This window comes from Panthera onca (genome assembly GCF_046562875.1).
Source record: "Panthera onca isolate mPanOnc1 chromosome E1 unlocalized genomic scaffold, mPanOnc1 haplotype 2 h2.Chr16_ul_2, whole genome shotgun sequence".
In the NCBI taxonomy this organism is placed as follows: domain Eukaryota; kingdom Metazoa; phylum Chordata; class Mammalia; order Carnivora; family Felidae; genus Panthera; species Panthera onca.
In genome coordinates, this window is record NW_027675816.1 from 1,012,263 (window position 1) to 1,028,989 (window position 16,727).

The 16,727-nt window shown below is 36.7% G+C and overlaps 1 protein-coding gene across 8 annotated transcripts in view; it reads right to left on the reverse strand.

Moving 5' to 3' along the window:
* CDC27 (cell division cycle 27) overlaps positions 1-16,727 on the reverse strand; it is a 66,235-nt gene that overhangs the window by 25,594 nt on the left and 23,914 nt on the right. For 7 of the 8 annotated variants that reach the window (XR_013551908.1, XM_060645832.3, XM_078437034.2 and 4 more), the window contains 6 exons: positions 15,975-16,100; positions 11,516-11,613; positions 10,627-10,781; positions 10,317-10,528; positions 9,221-9,335; positions 6,675-6,790 (listed from right to left, as the gene is read on the reverse strand). Coding sequence is in view for 7 of the 8 variants with exons in the window: in XM_060645832.3 (XP_060501815.1) it covers positions 6,675-6,790; positions 9,221-9,335; positions 10,317-10,528; positions 10,627-10,781; positions 11,516-11,613; positions 15,975-16,100 (822 nt within the window). In the remaining variant the exon portion in view is untranslated. The remainder of the gene's footprint in view (positions 1-6,674; positions 6,791-9,220; positions 9,336-10,316; positions 10,529-10,626; positions 10,782-11,515; positions 11,614-15,974; positions 16,101-16,727) is intronic. The other variant, XM_078437035.2, reaches the window with a different exon arrangement.

Sequence of the window (16,727 nt, forward strand, 5' to 3'; positions counted from 1 at the left end):
ATTAAAAAAAAAAACCCAGCTATGACCATTAACTATGGATTCGATTCAGATGCATTACAAAATATTCATTCATGTTTGCACTCTAGTTTGGTGAGTTTGGTCAGTCTGTCATCCCTCTATGAAAACTCAGGATTTAAAAACTGTGTTACCATAAAATGATGATGATTATAGGACCAGTCTTCACTCTATCTGAAACTGCTAATTTGAACTTAAAACAATCCACATAAAAATTCTGGGTCAATAAATGATAAACACATCTATAAACTAATTCTTTCTAGCCTTCATTTGCAACTATACCAAGCTAGAGAAAAAAGATAGTTGGACAGGGACGGTCTAAATGTGGGATATCTGCCAATAAATAAATACCATTGTAACAACTGATACTTGAGAAATTATTTCCCTATAAATTCAAACAACCACATCAAGGTTTATTTTGTTTATAACAAAGGAATCTAACAATTGCTTGGGCACTTTTTTTTTTTTTTTTACTTTAAAGGCAAACCCTAAGATACAAGGATTCTATTCTTCAAAAGTAAGCAAACTTAGGGGCCTGGGTGGTTCAGCTGTTGAGTATCCAACTTCCGATTTCGGCTCAGGCCGTGATCTCACAGTTGTGGGATCAAGCCCTGAGGTGGGTTCCACGCTGGCTGGGCTCACGCTGGCGTGGAGCCTGCTTAAGATCCTCTCCTCCTCTCTCTCTCCCTCTGTCCCTCCCCCACATGTGCGTTCGCGCTCTCAAAAGAAAACGTGAGCAAACTTAAAACTTGGAGTTATCTGAGAGTGGGTAAGTCTACGGGCTTAATGGTTTACAATTTATGGGAAATACCACTAAGTTACCTGGATTTGAGTCAAAGAGGCTTTGGAGAATAAAAGAGATACTGACTAGTGAGTAAAGAAAGCCCACGTGGTCCTTAACACTGTCAAAAGACAGAATCTCAATGTAGGGATTTCAGCAAAGGATGTCATTTAGGTTGATGAATTAATTTTATTTTATGATAATTTCTTTTAATTAAGATTATTTTTTTAGAGCAGTTTAAAGTGATAGCAGGGGCTCCTGGGTAGCTCAGCTGGTTAAGCATTGGACTCTTGACTTGGCTCAGGTCATGATCTCACGGTTTGTGAGTTTGAGCCCTGTATCAGGCTTGTGCTGTCAGTGTGGAGCCTGCTTGGAATTCTGTCTCTCCCTCTTTCTGACTCTTCCCTGCTCACACACTCTCTCTCTCAAAATAAATAAATAAACTAATAACAACAACAAAAAAGGTTCACAGCAAAAGTGAGGGGAAGGTACAGAGAGAGCTGCCATATACTCCCAAGTCCCCACACACGCATAGTCTCCCCCACTATCAACATCCCCCACCAGACTGCTACATTTGTGACAGGTGATGAGCCTACACGGACATTCTATAAAGTCCACAGTTTATCACAGAGTTCACCCCTGGTTTTGTTCATTCTATAGGTATGCACAAAGGTATAATGACATGTATCCATCATGGTATCTATCATACAGAATATTTTCATTGCCCTAACCTCTGGGGTCTGCCTCTTCATCCCTCCCCCTCCAACTCCTGGCAACTACTGATCTTTTTATTGTCTCCATAGTTCTGTCTTTTCCAGAAACCAATCCATTTTTAAAAGTACAATATTCTTTATTTGAACAACTATGTGTCATTTACATTACAAATGTGAATTATATGTTGTCAATACTATTACCTAACTATAGAAGAGTTTGTCTGAGAAGTGGGAGGGAAGAGTTTGATCCATGGAGCAGTTTATAGGGAGGACAATGCTGAGAAAAATGCTGAGACTGCTTAAATGCCACAAAAAGTTGTATAACATAACTCTTGTGGGGGTAGAAGTAAAAATAATAGTAAGAGGATTCTGGGGCTAGGAGTCTGAAGAGACAAACTCTTCCTCTATTATAATTTTCATTAGGGTTCTGTTAGCTCCGAAGGGCAATGTAACAAAAGAAAACAATGTTCAAAGTCTGACAGGCATCAGAAAAATGAAGCAGGATACTGTGTGAGTTTTGAAACATTGGTCACAGCATGTGAAATATACATATCTCTTTATAACTTTCATCTGTGTAACTAGGAGTTTGAGAAGGAAAAGAATGTGCTCTAGAATCAAGACTGTTGAGGTTTGAGATCAAGTTCTATCACTTATTACCTATGTCATTATGTACCACTTATATTAAACACTTTTTAAAAAAGCTTTTGTAAATAGTATCATTTTATGGCTCTGTAATAATATCCTACTAGTTATAAAAAGATGCCTTGGAAAGATTATAAAAATGATTTTTATAGGTTAATATAGAGAAAATGATATGTAAAAGTTTGGGGCAATTTAGCTAAGAGAACTAGGCTATTCTAATCATCTCTAAAAAAACAACTTTCTAAAAAAAGAACAGACTTCCACTGCCAATTGTAATGAAACCCTATGGACCAGATTTACTCTCCCATCTTAAACAACTATAACACCGAACAAAAGATACGAAACAATGTTTTTCAGACATTGGACAGCAAGCACATATGCCTGAGGAAGAGTCCTGAGGACACGGTGCTGGGAAAGGGAACACAAATAGAACTCAGGGTCTCCCTGTGCAGAGAAGAAAATGCTGAGACTTCTGGGTAGTGAAGGCAACTAGAATATGCAGGGCAGAGTACTAGAAAAGGGAGAGCTACAAAGAGGGAGAGCTTCAAAGATCTGCAGGAAGTTTTCCTAGAATCCTCAGCTGAAAAGTGAGTAGTGCAACTGTGTGTTATAATAAGGTATGTTATAATAAAGAATTCATTTGGTCTTTGTCTTGGATTCTTGAGAAGAAGCTTCTAAATTCTTTAAATTTCCCAAGTGATAGGAGTGTCTGCTATTTATGGCGGGTCCCTGAATTTATGCTAATGAAATGACTCGTGATGGGGCCCTAGACAGTTTTGGGATACTGGGCTGCCCATGCTGAAAAGACCAACCACTGGTTAGAGGGTTAAAGCTTTGAGCTAAGTGTTAACAGCCTGGTCTCAAGGAAGGGGAGGGTGGCTAGGGATTAAGTTAAATCACATAGCCAATGATACAATTTATCATGCCTATGTGATGAACCCCAATAAAAACTCTATCAAAACTCAGTGTAACTTCCAGGTTGGCAAACACACTGATGTGCTGGTGGGGGGACATATCTTGATTCCACAGGGAAAGGACATAGAAGCACTGTGTTCAGGACCCTCCCAGACCTCAGTCTTACTTGTCTGGTCCTGACTGGTACCCTTTATGATCAAGCTGTAAGTAGAGAACTTTCCTAAATTCTGTGAATTGTTCTAGCAAATTACTAAGCCTGAGAGAGTAACGAGAACGCTCAAATTTGTAGCTAGTTGGTCAGAAGTGAAGGTGACCCAGGAAGCCCCTGAATTTGCAGCAGGCAAGTCAATGAGATTTGATAAGTCTTGTCGGGACTATGATCTTATTAGCCTGCAGAGTCTAACAAGTCTGGGTGATTAGTACCAGAACTTACTACAGTATTACAGTGAGGAAAACTACCTGAATCTAGAGAAAGAACTACTGGAAAGGAGCTGGCAGAACCATTCTTGGAGCTCACCCTGGGCTTGGAGTAGCCCATATTTTCAATAGCTAGAATTAAGAAACCTCACACTCAACAGGTCATTGAGTAGATACTCAAAGGATACTGCCTCAATAGCGAAGCATAATTAGTCCAGACTCAAGGCCACTCTTGTCGTACCTAACAAAACTTAACAATCAAGACCTAAAGGAACAAACTGTTAACAACTACATCGCAGAACAAAACAGAAGTACTTAAAAGAAAATAAAGTAGTCTAGCACTCAACAATGTAAAATTTCCAATAAAAAAAAACAAAACTAGGCATACAAAGATGCAGGAAAATATAATTTATATTGAACAGAGGGAAAAAAAATCAATAAAAAACAGACCCAGAAATAACATAGTAAAATAGTAGACAAAAATCATTAAAAAAGCTATTATAGACATATTCCATATGCTCAAAAAGGTAGAAGAAAGAATAGGCATGTTAAAGGAGGGAAGCAAATCAAACTTCTGGAGATGAAAAATAGGACATCTGAGATTAAAAATATCTATACATACTGGATGGGATTAACAGCAGACCAGATGTTGCAGAAGAAAACATCGGTAAGTTGAAGACACAGCAATAACCACTATCCAAAATGAAACAGAGGAAAAAGACTAGAAATGAAAATGAACACAAAATTGAGCTGTGGGGGACAACTTAACAGTCTCATACACATACATTTGGTGTCCTAGAAGGAGAGAGGGGGACATGACCAGAAAAAATATTAGAAGAAATAATGGCCAAAAATTAGCTAAATTTGATAAAAACTATGAATTCATAGATCCAAGGAGCTCTCGATCTCTGGCCAAGAAAGAAGAAAACTACGCTAGAGCACATCACAACCAAATGACTTAAAAATCAGTGATAAAAAAGAAAATCATAAAACAGAAAAAAAGAGATAGATTACATATAGAGGAACAAAAATGAGAATGAGAGCAGACTTGTCAGAAACAACACAAGCTAGAAGTCAGCAGAACATCTTTAAAGAAAAAACTGCAAACGAGAATTCTATATCCAGTGAAAATTCATTTCAAAAACAAAAACAAAGGTGAAATAAAAATTTTTTTCTAGACGTACAAAAGCTGAAAAATTCATTACTGGCAGACTTGGACTATAAGAAATTTTAGTCTTTCAAGATGAAGGAAAAGGATACCAAATTGAAGTTTGGACCTACAGAAAGAGGACCAGAAATAGTAAATATGTGGGTAAATATAAAATAAATTTCTTTTTCTTATTTAAAAAAATTTCTATAGAAGATAACTATTTAAGGGAGAAACCACAACAATGCACTGTAGAGTTTATACACATACAAAATATATGCCAACAATAGTATAAAGATGTGGAGAGGAGCATGAAAACATATTTTTATAAGGTATATGATGTATATGAAGTGGTACAACATTACTTGAAAATAGACTTTAAGTTAAAGTGTATACTCTAAACACTAAAACAGCCTCTAAGAAGACAAAATAAAGAGTAATTGTTAATAAGACAATGTTATGGGTTGAACTGTTTTCCCAAAGAATATGTTGAAGCCCTAACCCCCCAGTACCTGTGAATGTGACTTATTTGGATGTAGGGTCCTTGTAAATGTAATCAAGTTAAGATGAGGCCATTAGGGTGAGCTCTAATTCAGTATGACTGATGCCCTTATAAGAAGAGGGAAATTTGGATACAAAGACACACAGGGAAGATGGCCATGTAAAGACAGAGGCAGATACTGGGTTATGCCCCCACAAACTAAGGAATGCCTGAGGCTACCAGAAGCTGGACAATATAAGAAAGGATCTTCCCTTGAACGCTTCGGAGGAAGTATGGCCCTGTGAGCACCGTGACTTTGGATTATAGCTTCCACCATGAGTGAATGCATTTCTGTAGTCTTAAGTGACCCAGTTTGCAACACTTTGTTATGGCAGCTGTAGGAAACTAATACAGGCAATAAATAAGACAAAATGGAATCAATAATACAAAAACAAAACAAAACCCAAAACTCATACAAAATCATTAATAGTTGCTTATTAAAGTTAGTGTATTTGTTTAGCTTGAAGTGAAATGTATTATTCACTAAATTACGTTTCCAAATTCTTTAGGATTAGCATTTACTCAGCCTCTATCATGTTGTTCTGCAGGAGGCCTCAGGCTCCTTCTCATAATCGAGCCCAGGCAATCACTGTCATCTGTCTGTGAGCTGGCTCTCATGATAAGATTACCATCCTGGCATTTCAGAAATATTGAGGCCTTTTATATAGTCAAGGTATATGCACGTGAGTGACTGTTTTAAGTCTTATAGTACACATTCACTATTTTAGAAGACAGAGCCGTATTCTTTTAAAACACTAGCTATGATTTATTTTTGAGTGCTTGAACAGGAAAAGAAATCCTATTTAACACCATTTCTGTGTGGAAATGGATTATTTAAAGGTTTACCAAAAGATGATCTGTATACAGAAGTGCATAATAGGGGAAGAGGAGAATGAAATCTATTGTACTTGACCAACGAAGGTCATATAATAAGAAGAAAATTATTTTGGAGGAGTGTTCAGAATATCAACTAGGGGCACCTTGGTGGCTCAGTCGGTTGAGCATTGGACTTCTGCTGGGGTCTTGATCTTGCAGTTCATGAGTTCGAGCCTCACAATGGGCTCATTGCTGACTGCGCAGAGCCTGCCTCAGATCCTCTGTCCCCACTTCTCTTTCTGCCTTTCCCCTGCACTCTTTCACTCTCTATAAAAAAATAAGCCTTTAAAAAAATACTCAATTAAAAATTATACTAGTCTTTTCAGTAAGTTTGAAACTTTTTTCTTCCTTCCTTCCTTCTTTCCTTCCTCTTTTTAAAGATCTTATTTTTAAGTAAGCTTTACACCCAATGTGGGGCTTGAACTTACAACCCCAAGATCAAGAGTCTAATGCTCTACCGACTGAGCCAGCCAGGTGCCCCTAGAAATTTCTAGTATGACATATTCAAAACTTGTAAGAGTCATTCTAGAATCTCAGGGAGGGTCAAAACCTGCCTAAAGGGAATAAAGTCATGTTTTATAGCAAGAAAAGCCAAATAATATCAAATAATGACACCACAATAAATACCTTGTTTGTGGGCCAGAACTTTGTGTTTGTGCAACAAGAATTGGAGTTACCTCTCGACTATTTCCGCTCTGTGAGAAGACAGACTTTGTTCCAGTTTGGCCGATTCTGGCAACAGACTGTAAAACACAAAAAGTCTAAGGTTTGTGAATTATAAATTGCACTGCAAATGATAAAAGACACCACGATGCTCCCATCTACATTTTCCCAGTGCAAGATTTCATAATACGTACTGTCATCTGAAAACACAAATTAATGTCACAAATTAATGTCAATTAATATAGTAGGATTAACATCAAACTATTTCCTCACCTTAACATCAATATTTTTCTTTATTCTATCTTTTCATTTTTCACTTTAGTTTTTAAAGAAAGGCTCAAACTTCCTGAAAAAATTCCTAAAAAGCCAATTATTACATGTTCTCTAGGTGGAGCTAAGTGTTAACAAGAATTTTAAGACAGCTACTACTCTTAAGATTTATGAACATAAAAAATAACAATACAGGGAAGATTTTATAATCCTTCTTTGACACTTAGTAAAAACATTCCACAGTAGTCCAAAGGAATAAATTAAAAAAAAATCATCTCATTATTTCCCACATTCTAAGTATATTGCTCTTAGAATTAACATTTCTTCCTGGTGTGTTCAACTTTTCATTAATTGGTCTCTATTCCCATGGAGGAGGAAAAAAACTTGCTTGCCTCTTCTGTCTCTAATTTATCACCTTTCTTATATTAATTTTCAACACTTGGCTTCTTTATAAAATGCTCTGCGACTGTTGCATCAGTGGATATTTTTAATTCTTTTTTACTACCAGATAATTTTCTTCCAAATTTACTATTACTTTGATAGGCATTGTACATAATTCTCAAAGTGTACATTATAATTAATAACTAATAACTTTCTCACCAGATAGGAAAGCCTTATTTTGGCCTTTCCTGTATTCAACATCACTGATCATGCCCTCCTTTTTGAGAGTGTATAACTTCCAAAATAGTATGGTGTCTTGATTATTTGTCCTATCACTTCATTTGCTGCCCTCTTCTTTCCACTGTTTTTAATTAAGTATGCTGTGTTCCTTCTCTACTCTCTTTTCCTAGGAGAGCCTGGCTATTTTAATAGCTTTAACTACTATTTCCATCACCAGGCCATATTCTTTCCTCTATGACTAACTATCCAGTAAATATTTTCATCTCCTCTACCCCCGCCTCAAAATAAAACTTTACAATCCTTCCGCCTCTTCCTTCCCCAAGTTGGGAATTCTACATTCACCCAAGGGACAAAACCATCAACTCCGGACCTTCCTTATTTAACAAAGGTGTACTATGTACTGCATACAATATTCAGTTTGATATTTTCAGTTGATACTACGTGCAGACCTACAAGTACAGCTTTCCTAGGAATGTCTTGTAAGAGCAAGGGCAGAAGAGGGGAAGACAGCAGGTGGCTTTATCGTTTGGGCAATGAAATCGCCTACCCATCACTAACTGTCCTTAATGGTTTTGGCCTACTTCACCCGATATGCTAATTACCATCCTACTATGCCTCCTTGTAATTATAATAAACTAATTTCCACAATTATACTCCACTCCTATAACGATGCAATGGCGGGTAGTTGTCAACTCTTAAAAATGAGATTTAAAGTAATCCAACACATTCAGTACTTTGCAGCCCCTTTTTTACTATTCTTGGAGTTTCTATTATTACTCATTAAGGAACTATTATAGAAACAAAACTTTACAGACTCTAAGGAATATCTGGAGTAAAAAAACAAGAATAAACAGGGTAAAGGGGCTGTATCAATCACATACTAGTATGACTTATTTAGCTCCATTTCTTAAACATCTATTGAGCATGGCAATAGGCATTTTAAATACATAACCTGATTTAATTCTCACAGAAGGTAACCCTGTACCATAGATGTTTGAAACAAATGGCACTTTGACCTCTACTGCCATAGATCTATATAAGAGAACATTATTTAAAAAGTCTCAAAACTTGTAGTATTTACTATGAGGTTAAGGATACTGTCAAGTATTTTTCATTTTACTATACATTTACTATAAATTTACTATACATCCAAGAGAATCCACCATAAAAACTTTATTCTCAGAAACAGTTGGCTTTATACAAGTCAATTTTTTTCATGTTAATAATAGTACAATTAAAAGACAAATACAGTGGTGGGGACAAGTAAAACAATGGCAAGTATAGTTTCTGTTATTTATATTCAAAGGATAGAAACCTTTTTATTTTTGTTTAAAAATGGGGAAATGAAAAGTACAAATCTGAGTCTTTATTTACCTACATGCCGAAATAAACTATTCTTGTGAGCTATGATCTTACACAGTCGAAGACCAATCAGCTTTGTATCTCCTGCTATAACCAGCAGCCTATGACAGTGATGACCTTCTTTCACATTTAGGTCAACAATTCTAAGGCAGCAGTAAACTTATACAGTTAGATTCTCTCTGAGATTGCCTTTAACAGACTAGAATTTTAAACAAATTTCTTTCATCAGCATAAAAACTACTTTACATGGAAAATACCTTTTTTGAAGGGGCTCCAGTAGATGGCACGTCAATTACAGAAGATGTATTAGTGTAGTTTTGTAAATAGGATCCATCTCCAGGACTTGGGGTTTCTAATGGCAAAATCCCAAAACTGAGAAGAGGTTGAAATCAAGGTGTCAAAAAGTCATCAAGGCATATATAAAGCAGCAGTATACTTAAATTAGAAGGTCTAAAAGGAAGAGAATGGCAAATCAGTCTTGGGGGCAGTGAGGATCTGAGGGGCAGATTTAAAATAAGCTGTGAATGTAGACTATTCCACCCACCATAACTAAAATTAAAAAAGAAAAAAAAATCAAACAAGGAACTAAATTGAGCAGCAACTACTGATCTCAGGAGACTTATTGGAAATAAAGAAGAACAACTTTGTAAAAGTGAAGATCCAAATGACCAAATTATTTCAAATTCCTGGACTTTATGGGATTTAAACGACACTGTTACAGAGAGAGTGTCTCTAGAGATGCTGAATCCACACATGGATTCAGTGAGCTGTTAATGTCACGGTCATGCTGTTTTAGTTAGCTCTCTGGCCCCAGGACCCAATTCCTAGCATCAGTTCTAGCACAGAATTTTTAATTTTGATACTTTTGGATATGTACCCTCTGGGCTGGATTCCTATATTTACACACATATACATATACGTCTAATAATTTTGACAAAATACTTCCTACTGATACATGTCAATTCTTCTGTGGTTTGGAAAACAGTACTTTTAACAGTAACCACTGCTACCGCTCTGATGAGATCATAAGCATTCCAACATTCCAAAAGGTTCACTGCGATTCACTGACACACAGCCAAAAAGACAGTATCTTTTAACGCATACACTAGCTGAAGAAGGCGTACTTAAGGGTACTTAAATTTTCCAATATTTAACATTAAATTTTTATCACAGGTATTATATTTTTAACTTCATTTTCTGGAAACAGAATAGGTCTATTACTGACTTACTAAATGCTTCTATTTCCATAGAAATTTAGAAGTTGCTGTTCATATTAATTTATATTACTAATATGAATTATTAAAAATCATTTAATATTATAGCACATTTTAAAGTATTTTTTGTTTGTCTTACCTTGGGGTTAATGGGCTAAGAGCAGCTGGTCCTCCTAATAAGCTTCGACCAGTTTTTGGTTTATTTTGAACCTGTTTAGATAATATGGAAGTTCCTGTTCCAAGAGGGACAGTATCTGGTGAAATTACAGCTGAATCAATATAAGACACTGAGGAATCTGTAGTCAAGGAGTACTTTGAATTGGAAGATTCTAAATTCAGTCTGTTTAATTCCTGAAACAGAAAATTTCCACCATGTCATTTATGATACATTTGGTTCATTCTTTTTTGTTTTCCATAATATTTGAACACTAGGATAGGATTATACTTACAATTGTGTCCTGGGGTGTTTCTGTAAGAACGGTCTCGGGTTGTCTATGAGATAAACTATGATTAGATACTAGTGTTGTGCAAGAGCTGGGCAGACAGTTGCTAAAGTTCTGTAAAGATGTTAATTTAAATGTTTGGTCAGGATCTGGCTTTTCACCTATGAAGGGAAAAAAAAAATGTATGCCTCTGAGGAAATGACGATTAATATCTTTTTAAGTATGCATATATCAGTGGAAATAAGGCCTCACCCAGAGTTTTAAAGTTCTCCTGTTTCAGCTAATCAAATTTACTTCCCCAAAGCCCACCTATCAACTCATTACAAAAATTTTCACATGAAGCTGTAAATTTAGGAAATAAACTATAACACTATTTTAAATATAATAAATCATAGGAAAATGCAGATTTCTGTGCTTTTTTAAAGCAGAAAGCAACTAGATCTCATTTTGCTCAAGGTAAGGAGTGATGGTGCAGAACTGAAACCTAACAGACATTACAGTCAAGTTAGAAGCACTGCCATAGATACGTCCACGAGGTTTTAAAATGATCCTCATGCATTCTAGAGCACACAGACTAAGACACTCTTCCCCCATATTGTCCAGGTCTTATTTACATAACAGTTTCTGCTCCAGGAATTCTATTAGTTTCTTTCCTTATCCAGAAAGCTATTTTGCCTAGTGTTACACTCACAATACAAATTCTAGAGGACACAAGGCCACATCAGTCCTTAAACATGATTCTATTACCTTATTTCTTGTTCTCAACTTAACAGCCTTTAGCTTTGAAAAATGTTTTTCTTGTGAATAATTTGTATCACTCTCCGAGAATTAAGGAGCTGAGACAAAAAAGAAGAGGAAGCGGGGAACCCTCCCCTAGTCACCTCTACAAACCTACCTATTTCACATAATGATTCAAAGGGGGACCAGAGGAAAGGATTTAAACTAAGGCTCTTTTGGTAACATTCTGATCCTTTGGCAAGCCGATCTGTCTTGCTGTAAAGACAAACACATATATTAGACAAGCTGCACAACCCAAAACATCATAAAGAATTTTTTGGTACAAAAAATTAGGTAACTCCTATATGTGTATTTGTACACACACATACAAGTTCTGAGAGTACTCTTCTTGACACATTCCCTAAATTACTAATTTCCCCTTCTCACCACTCTCTAATCTATTATTTAGGGCAGTTCGAGTCAAAAGTCTGGTGAAAGCAAGCAGAACATGAATTGAACGGAATGCTGGCAAAATCAATTATCATTGCCTTCTTGAGTATTAGAATTGCTTTTAATTTGCTGTCAGAATCTAGAATTACTTAAGGAGATATGGACAATATCCAAATATTTCAGTCTTATGCTTAATTTTTAATGTAATATCCCAATGGTAATTTTGAAAGTGACTTAAATGCTTTAAATATAGTATATTTAAATGATCAGGCTTTCTAATGAAGTGGAGGTGGTAGCTCTTTAAAAAAAAAATTTTTTTTAAAGATTTTATTTTTAAGTAACCTCTGTACCCAAAGGAGGGCTTGAACTCACAACCCTGAGATCAAGAGTTGCATGTTCTGCCAACTGAGCCAGCCAGGTACCCCGAGGTGGTAGCTCTTAATAAAAAAAATGTTCTAAAGAATTGGGGTGAAAAAATTATCAGATGGTACTGGGAAGAAACAGGTTAATCTAAGAACCAGACTTACCACCAGTTGTGTCCTAAACAGAAGTCTCATGAGCTATTATAGACAAAAAGATCAATAAGCTGTCTACCAAAATACTGGAGTTAAAAAAGATATCTTAACAAGCTACAGCTGCAAAACCACAACAGCTATGTATCCAGATTACTGGGTGCAATTTTGGTCACAAGACAGGCAAATGATGGCTGAAATGAAAAGCCAGTCTTTGGAGTAGAGTTTTCCCCCACTGGATGTTTAACCTTTAATATTTATAATGAATAAAAATAACCCATCCTTATCCTTTTTTAAAAAAAAATACACTGTTTTAAGTTTATGAGAGGGAGACCATGAGTGGGGAAGAGGCAGAGAGAGACAGAGAGAGAGAATCCTAAGCAGGTTCCATACTGAAAGCACAGAGCCCAACAGGGGCTTGAACTCATGAACTGTGAGATCGTGACCTGAGCCAAAGTTGGATGTTCAACTAACAGCCACCCAGGCACCTCCCTCATTCTTTTAAAGAAGGGGAAAACCCTTCTTCATGGTTAGGGACTCATTCAACTCTACCTTCAAAACTTTTATATTTTTAAATGTTTATTTATTTTGAGAGAGAGTGTGCATGCATGCACATGTGTGTATGAGTGGGGGAGGGAGAAAGAGGGAGAGAGAATCCCAAGCGGGTTCCACACTGTCAGCACAGAGCTGGAAGCAGGGCTCGATCCCACAAACTGTGAGATCCTGACCAAGCTGAATCAGGAGTCTGATGCTTAACTGACTGAGCCACCCAGGCACCCAGCTCCTCTAAAACTTTTATTAATCTTGTTTAAAAAAATTTTTTAATGTTTATTTATTTTGAGAGAGAGTGCAAGAGGGGGGAGAGGCAGAGAGAGAGAGAGAGAGAGAGAGAGAGAGAGAGAATCCAAAGGAAGCTCTGCGGTATCAATGCACAGCCCATCATGGGGCTTGATCTCATGAACTGTGAGATTATAACCTGAGCTGAAATCAAGAGTTGGACACTCAACCAAGAGAGGCACCCAGGCACCCCTAAAATAATTAGTAATACGTAATAGTATTTTTGTGATTTTAATACTTTATTTTGTTTTATTAAACTTTATTTTAAAATAATTTTAGACTCACATACAAGTTGAAAAAAAATAAGAGTTCCCATGTACCCTACATCCAACTTCCCTCAATGACAACATCTGATATAACCATAGCACAATTATCAAAACTGGGAAATTGACAATAGCATAATACTGTAAACTAAACCACAGACTTTATTTGGGTTTCAGCAGTTTTTACACGCACTCATTTATGTATGGTTTTATGAAATTTCATCACATGTATAGATTTGTGTAACCATCACCACAATCAAGATATAGACAGAACTGTTCCAACAGCCCAGAGAAACTCCACAGCTGCCTCTGCACAGCCACATTCTTGCCTCAACTCTCCCCTCCGACAACCACTGATCTGTCCCTATCGTAATTTTATCATATCTATGTGTTTTTTTTAAATTTTTTTTAACGTTTATTTATTTTTGAGAGAGAGAGAGAGAGACAGACCATGAGCAGGGGAGGGGCAGAGAGAGGGAGAGACAAAGAATCTGAAGCAGGCTCCAGGCTCTGAGCTGTCAGCACAGAGCCCAACGCGGGGCTCGAACTCACGAACTGTGAGATCATGACCTGAGCCAAAGTCAGACACTCAACTGACTGAGCCACCCAGGGACCCCTATCATATCTATGTTTAATGAGAAATTCTATTGTCTGAATCCTCACCAGCACGTGGTACTTTTTTTTTTTTTAATTTTTTATTTGAGAGAGAGAGAGAGACAGAGACAGAGACAGAGAGAAAGAGAGAGCATTAGCAAGAGGGGAAGAGGGGCAGAGGGAGAGAGAGAGAATCTCAAGCAGGCTCCACGCTCAGTGCAGAGCCTGACGTGGGCCTCCATTCCATGACCCTGGGATCATGACCTGAACTGAAATCAAGAGTCAGATGCTCAACAGACTGAGGCACCCAGGCGCCCCTGTCCGTTCTTATTTTAGCCATTTTAACAAGTGCGTAGCGGTTTCTAATGGTGTTTTTTATTAGCCTTTCCTTAACAGCTAAGGATCTGGTACAACTTTTCATGTGCTTACTTACCATCCATATATCCTCTTTGGTGAAGTAGCCATTCAAATATTTCACCCACAGTCTAATTCCTTAGGTTTTAATTTTATTATTGAGAATTCAAGAAACAAAACTGTTTCTACCAAGTTTTTCCTACTTAGCATCTTACACTCCTTCTTAACTAGGTAGAACTGATTATTCCCTCCATTGGATAAAATACTGCTCAATTTTTTTCTTTTTTTTAAGAGAGAATGGGAGTGTGGGCTTGGGGTGGGGGGAGGGGGAAGGGGGTAGATGGAGAATCTTAAGCAAGCTCCATACCCACAGGGCTCCATCTCAGGACCCTGAGATCATGACCTGAGCCAAAATCAAGAGTCTGATGCTCAACTGGCTGAGCCCCCCAGGTGCCCCCTGCTCAAATTTTATCACAGCATTTTTATTGTGATGATAAAAACTTATAAACTTTTGTTTACTGCTTCTCTCCTATTCTATTATAAACCTTTGAGGGCAGGGACTGTGAGTGATTTATCTTTACATCCTCAGGACCAAGTACTATGTTTAGCCACAAAGGGAGGATGGACCTCAAAGTTTCTCAAATAAATGATAAAAAGAATCATAGTTGCATGAACTAAATTCATTACTCCATGTCTTTTTATTAAGACAAATGAAGATATTGCTATTGTATCTTTATTTACTCCTGTTCTCAAAAGAGTGGTGTCATATGAAAATGAGCCCCCAAATTCAGGCAAATAATTTATTCTGTACAAAAAGACATTTTTGAGGTTTTTAAAAAACTACTATTCAAACTAGCCTCGATTTATCTTAAATCAGGTGCTTTCCTAATTCTTCAGACAAGCAATCCTCAACCAATTCTCCTACAACATGTAACAGGTGACATTTACACAGGCGATGCACTCCCACGCGTGGATGAACAATTCCCGTCACCTGATTATATCTCCACCCTCTACTCCCCAACCAAGGAGTATTTCAGACTAAAAATGAGTGCGAACAATATTATAGTGATAACTTTGAATTCACTCTCCCTTGCTTTCAAAAGACTAAATTTAAGTAAGTGTAGAGAAATTTTAAATACATTTCAAATGATTTGCAGATCACTGTTATTTCTACAACCATCGTGGAAATTTCTTAGGACATGCCTCCAAATTAGTATGGCAAACCAGATGGGAACTGCTATGCTTTATTACTGAAATTTATCTTCAAGCCTTGTTCTAAGGAGCCGAGGTGATATTTAATATTAGAGAAAAAACTTCACTCATTTCTTCTTTTTCCTCAGTGGATCACATGAAGATATTCTCCTCACCCAAGGTGGAAAAAACCTCCTATGTGCACTCAAATATCAGGTAGTGCTGCTGTGGCTATCATCATTAAGGCAAAGCAGATAGTGACAAATGGGATCAACATCTTCACGACTTTATAAGTTTAATAAGGTCACAGAACTAAAAGACTGTACTCTTCAGCCAAGTGCTATTTGATAAACACAGAAAGTGTAAGTTTTTTTAAACCACAAAGAATTCTACCACTGGAAACAATTTTCTGGTCGTGTGAATCATTGTTACTTACCAATATACATGTCCCAACAATGAAAGAGTAAAGCAAGCTGAATCACCAAACTCAGTAACAATATCATCATGGCTTTTCTGCTTATTAAACACTCCACCAGATAAGATCTGTTCCCCTTCTGCAAGCCTTTAAAACACAAATTTACAGATTAAAAAAAGTCAACATAAAAAGTACTGTGTGTAAAGACATCCTTCACTACCAATGTACTTCCAAATATGGGGATAGATAAAGTACAAAGTCCATGGCACCTTTAGAACAGCAATAGCCATGTATTTAGAATCATTTGGAAGACTGGGAATTTATGGTCTTAAAATTCCAGTCTTGCCTTTAAGAACAGAACCAGTTAAATTCAGTCCCTATATGTACAAATGTAGTGTGAGCAACATACACATTACTCATGTCAAAAGAAATGGAAGGTCTTTATACTGGGGGAAAATGTGTACGGTTCTTCATTAACAGACGTAGTGGTCCTTTTTATTTAGTTCTGTAATTCCTTGAAATAGGAATTTGCAAGAGAATTTAATAACACTAATTAGATGTTAGTGAAAAACTGCATACTTAATGGTCTCACTCGTTTTTAGGTTCATAAAAGAAACCCGAATAGCACTTCATCTCTTTTTATTTACCAATTATGTTTTCTTGATATAGAAAATCACAAGTGTTTCCCAAAGGAAAAAAAAAAAAAAACAACTTGACTTCACTATATATTTTTAGCATATCAGAGTTTATAATGGTATCTCTTTTAAAGTTTTT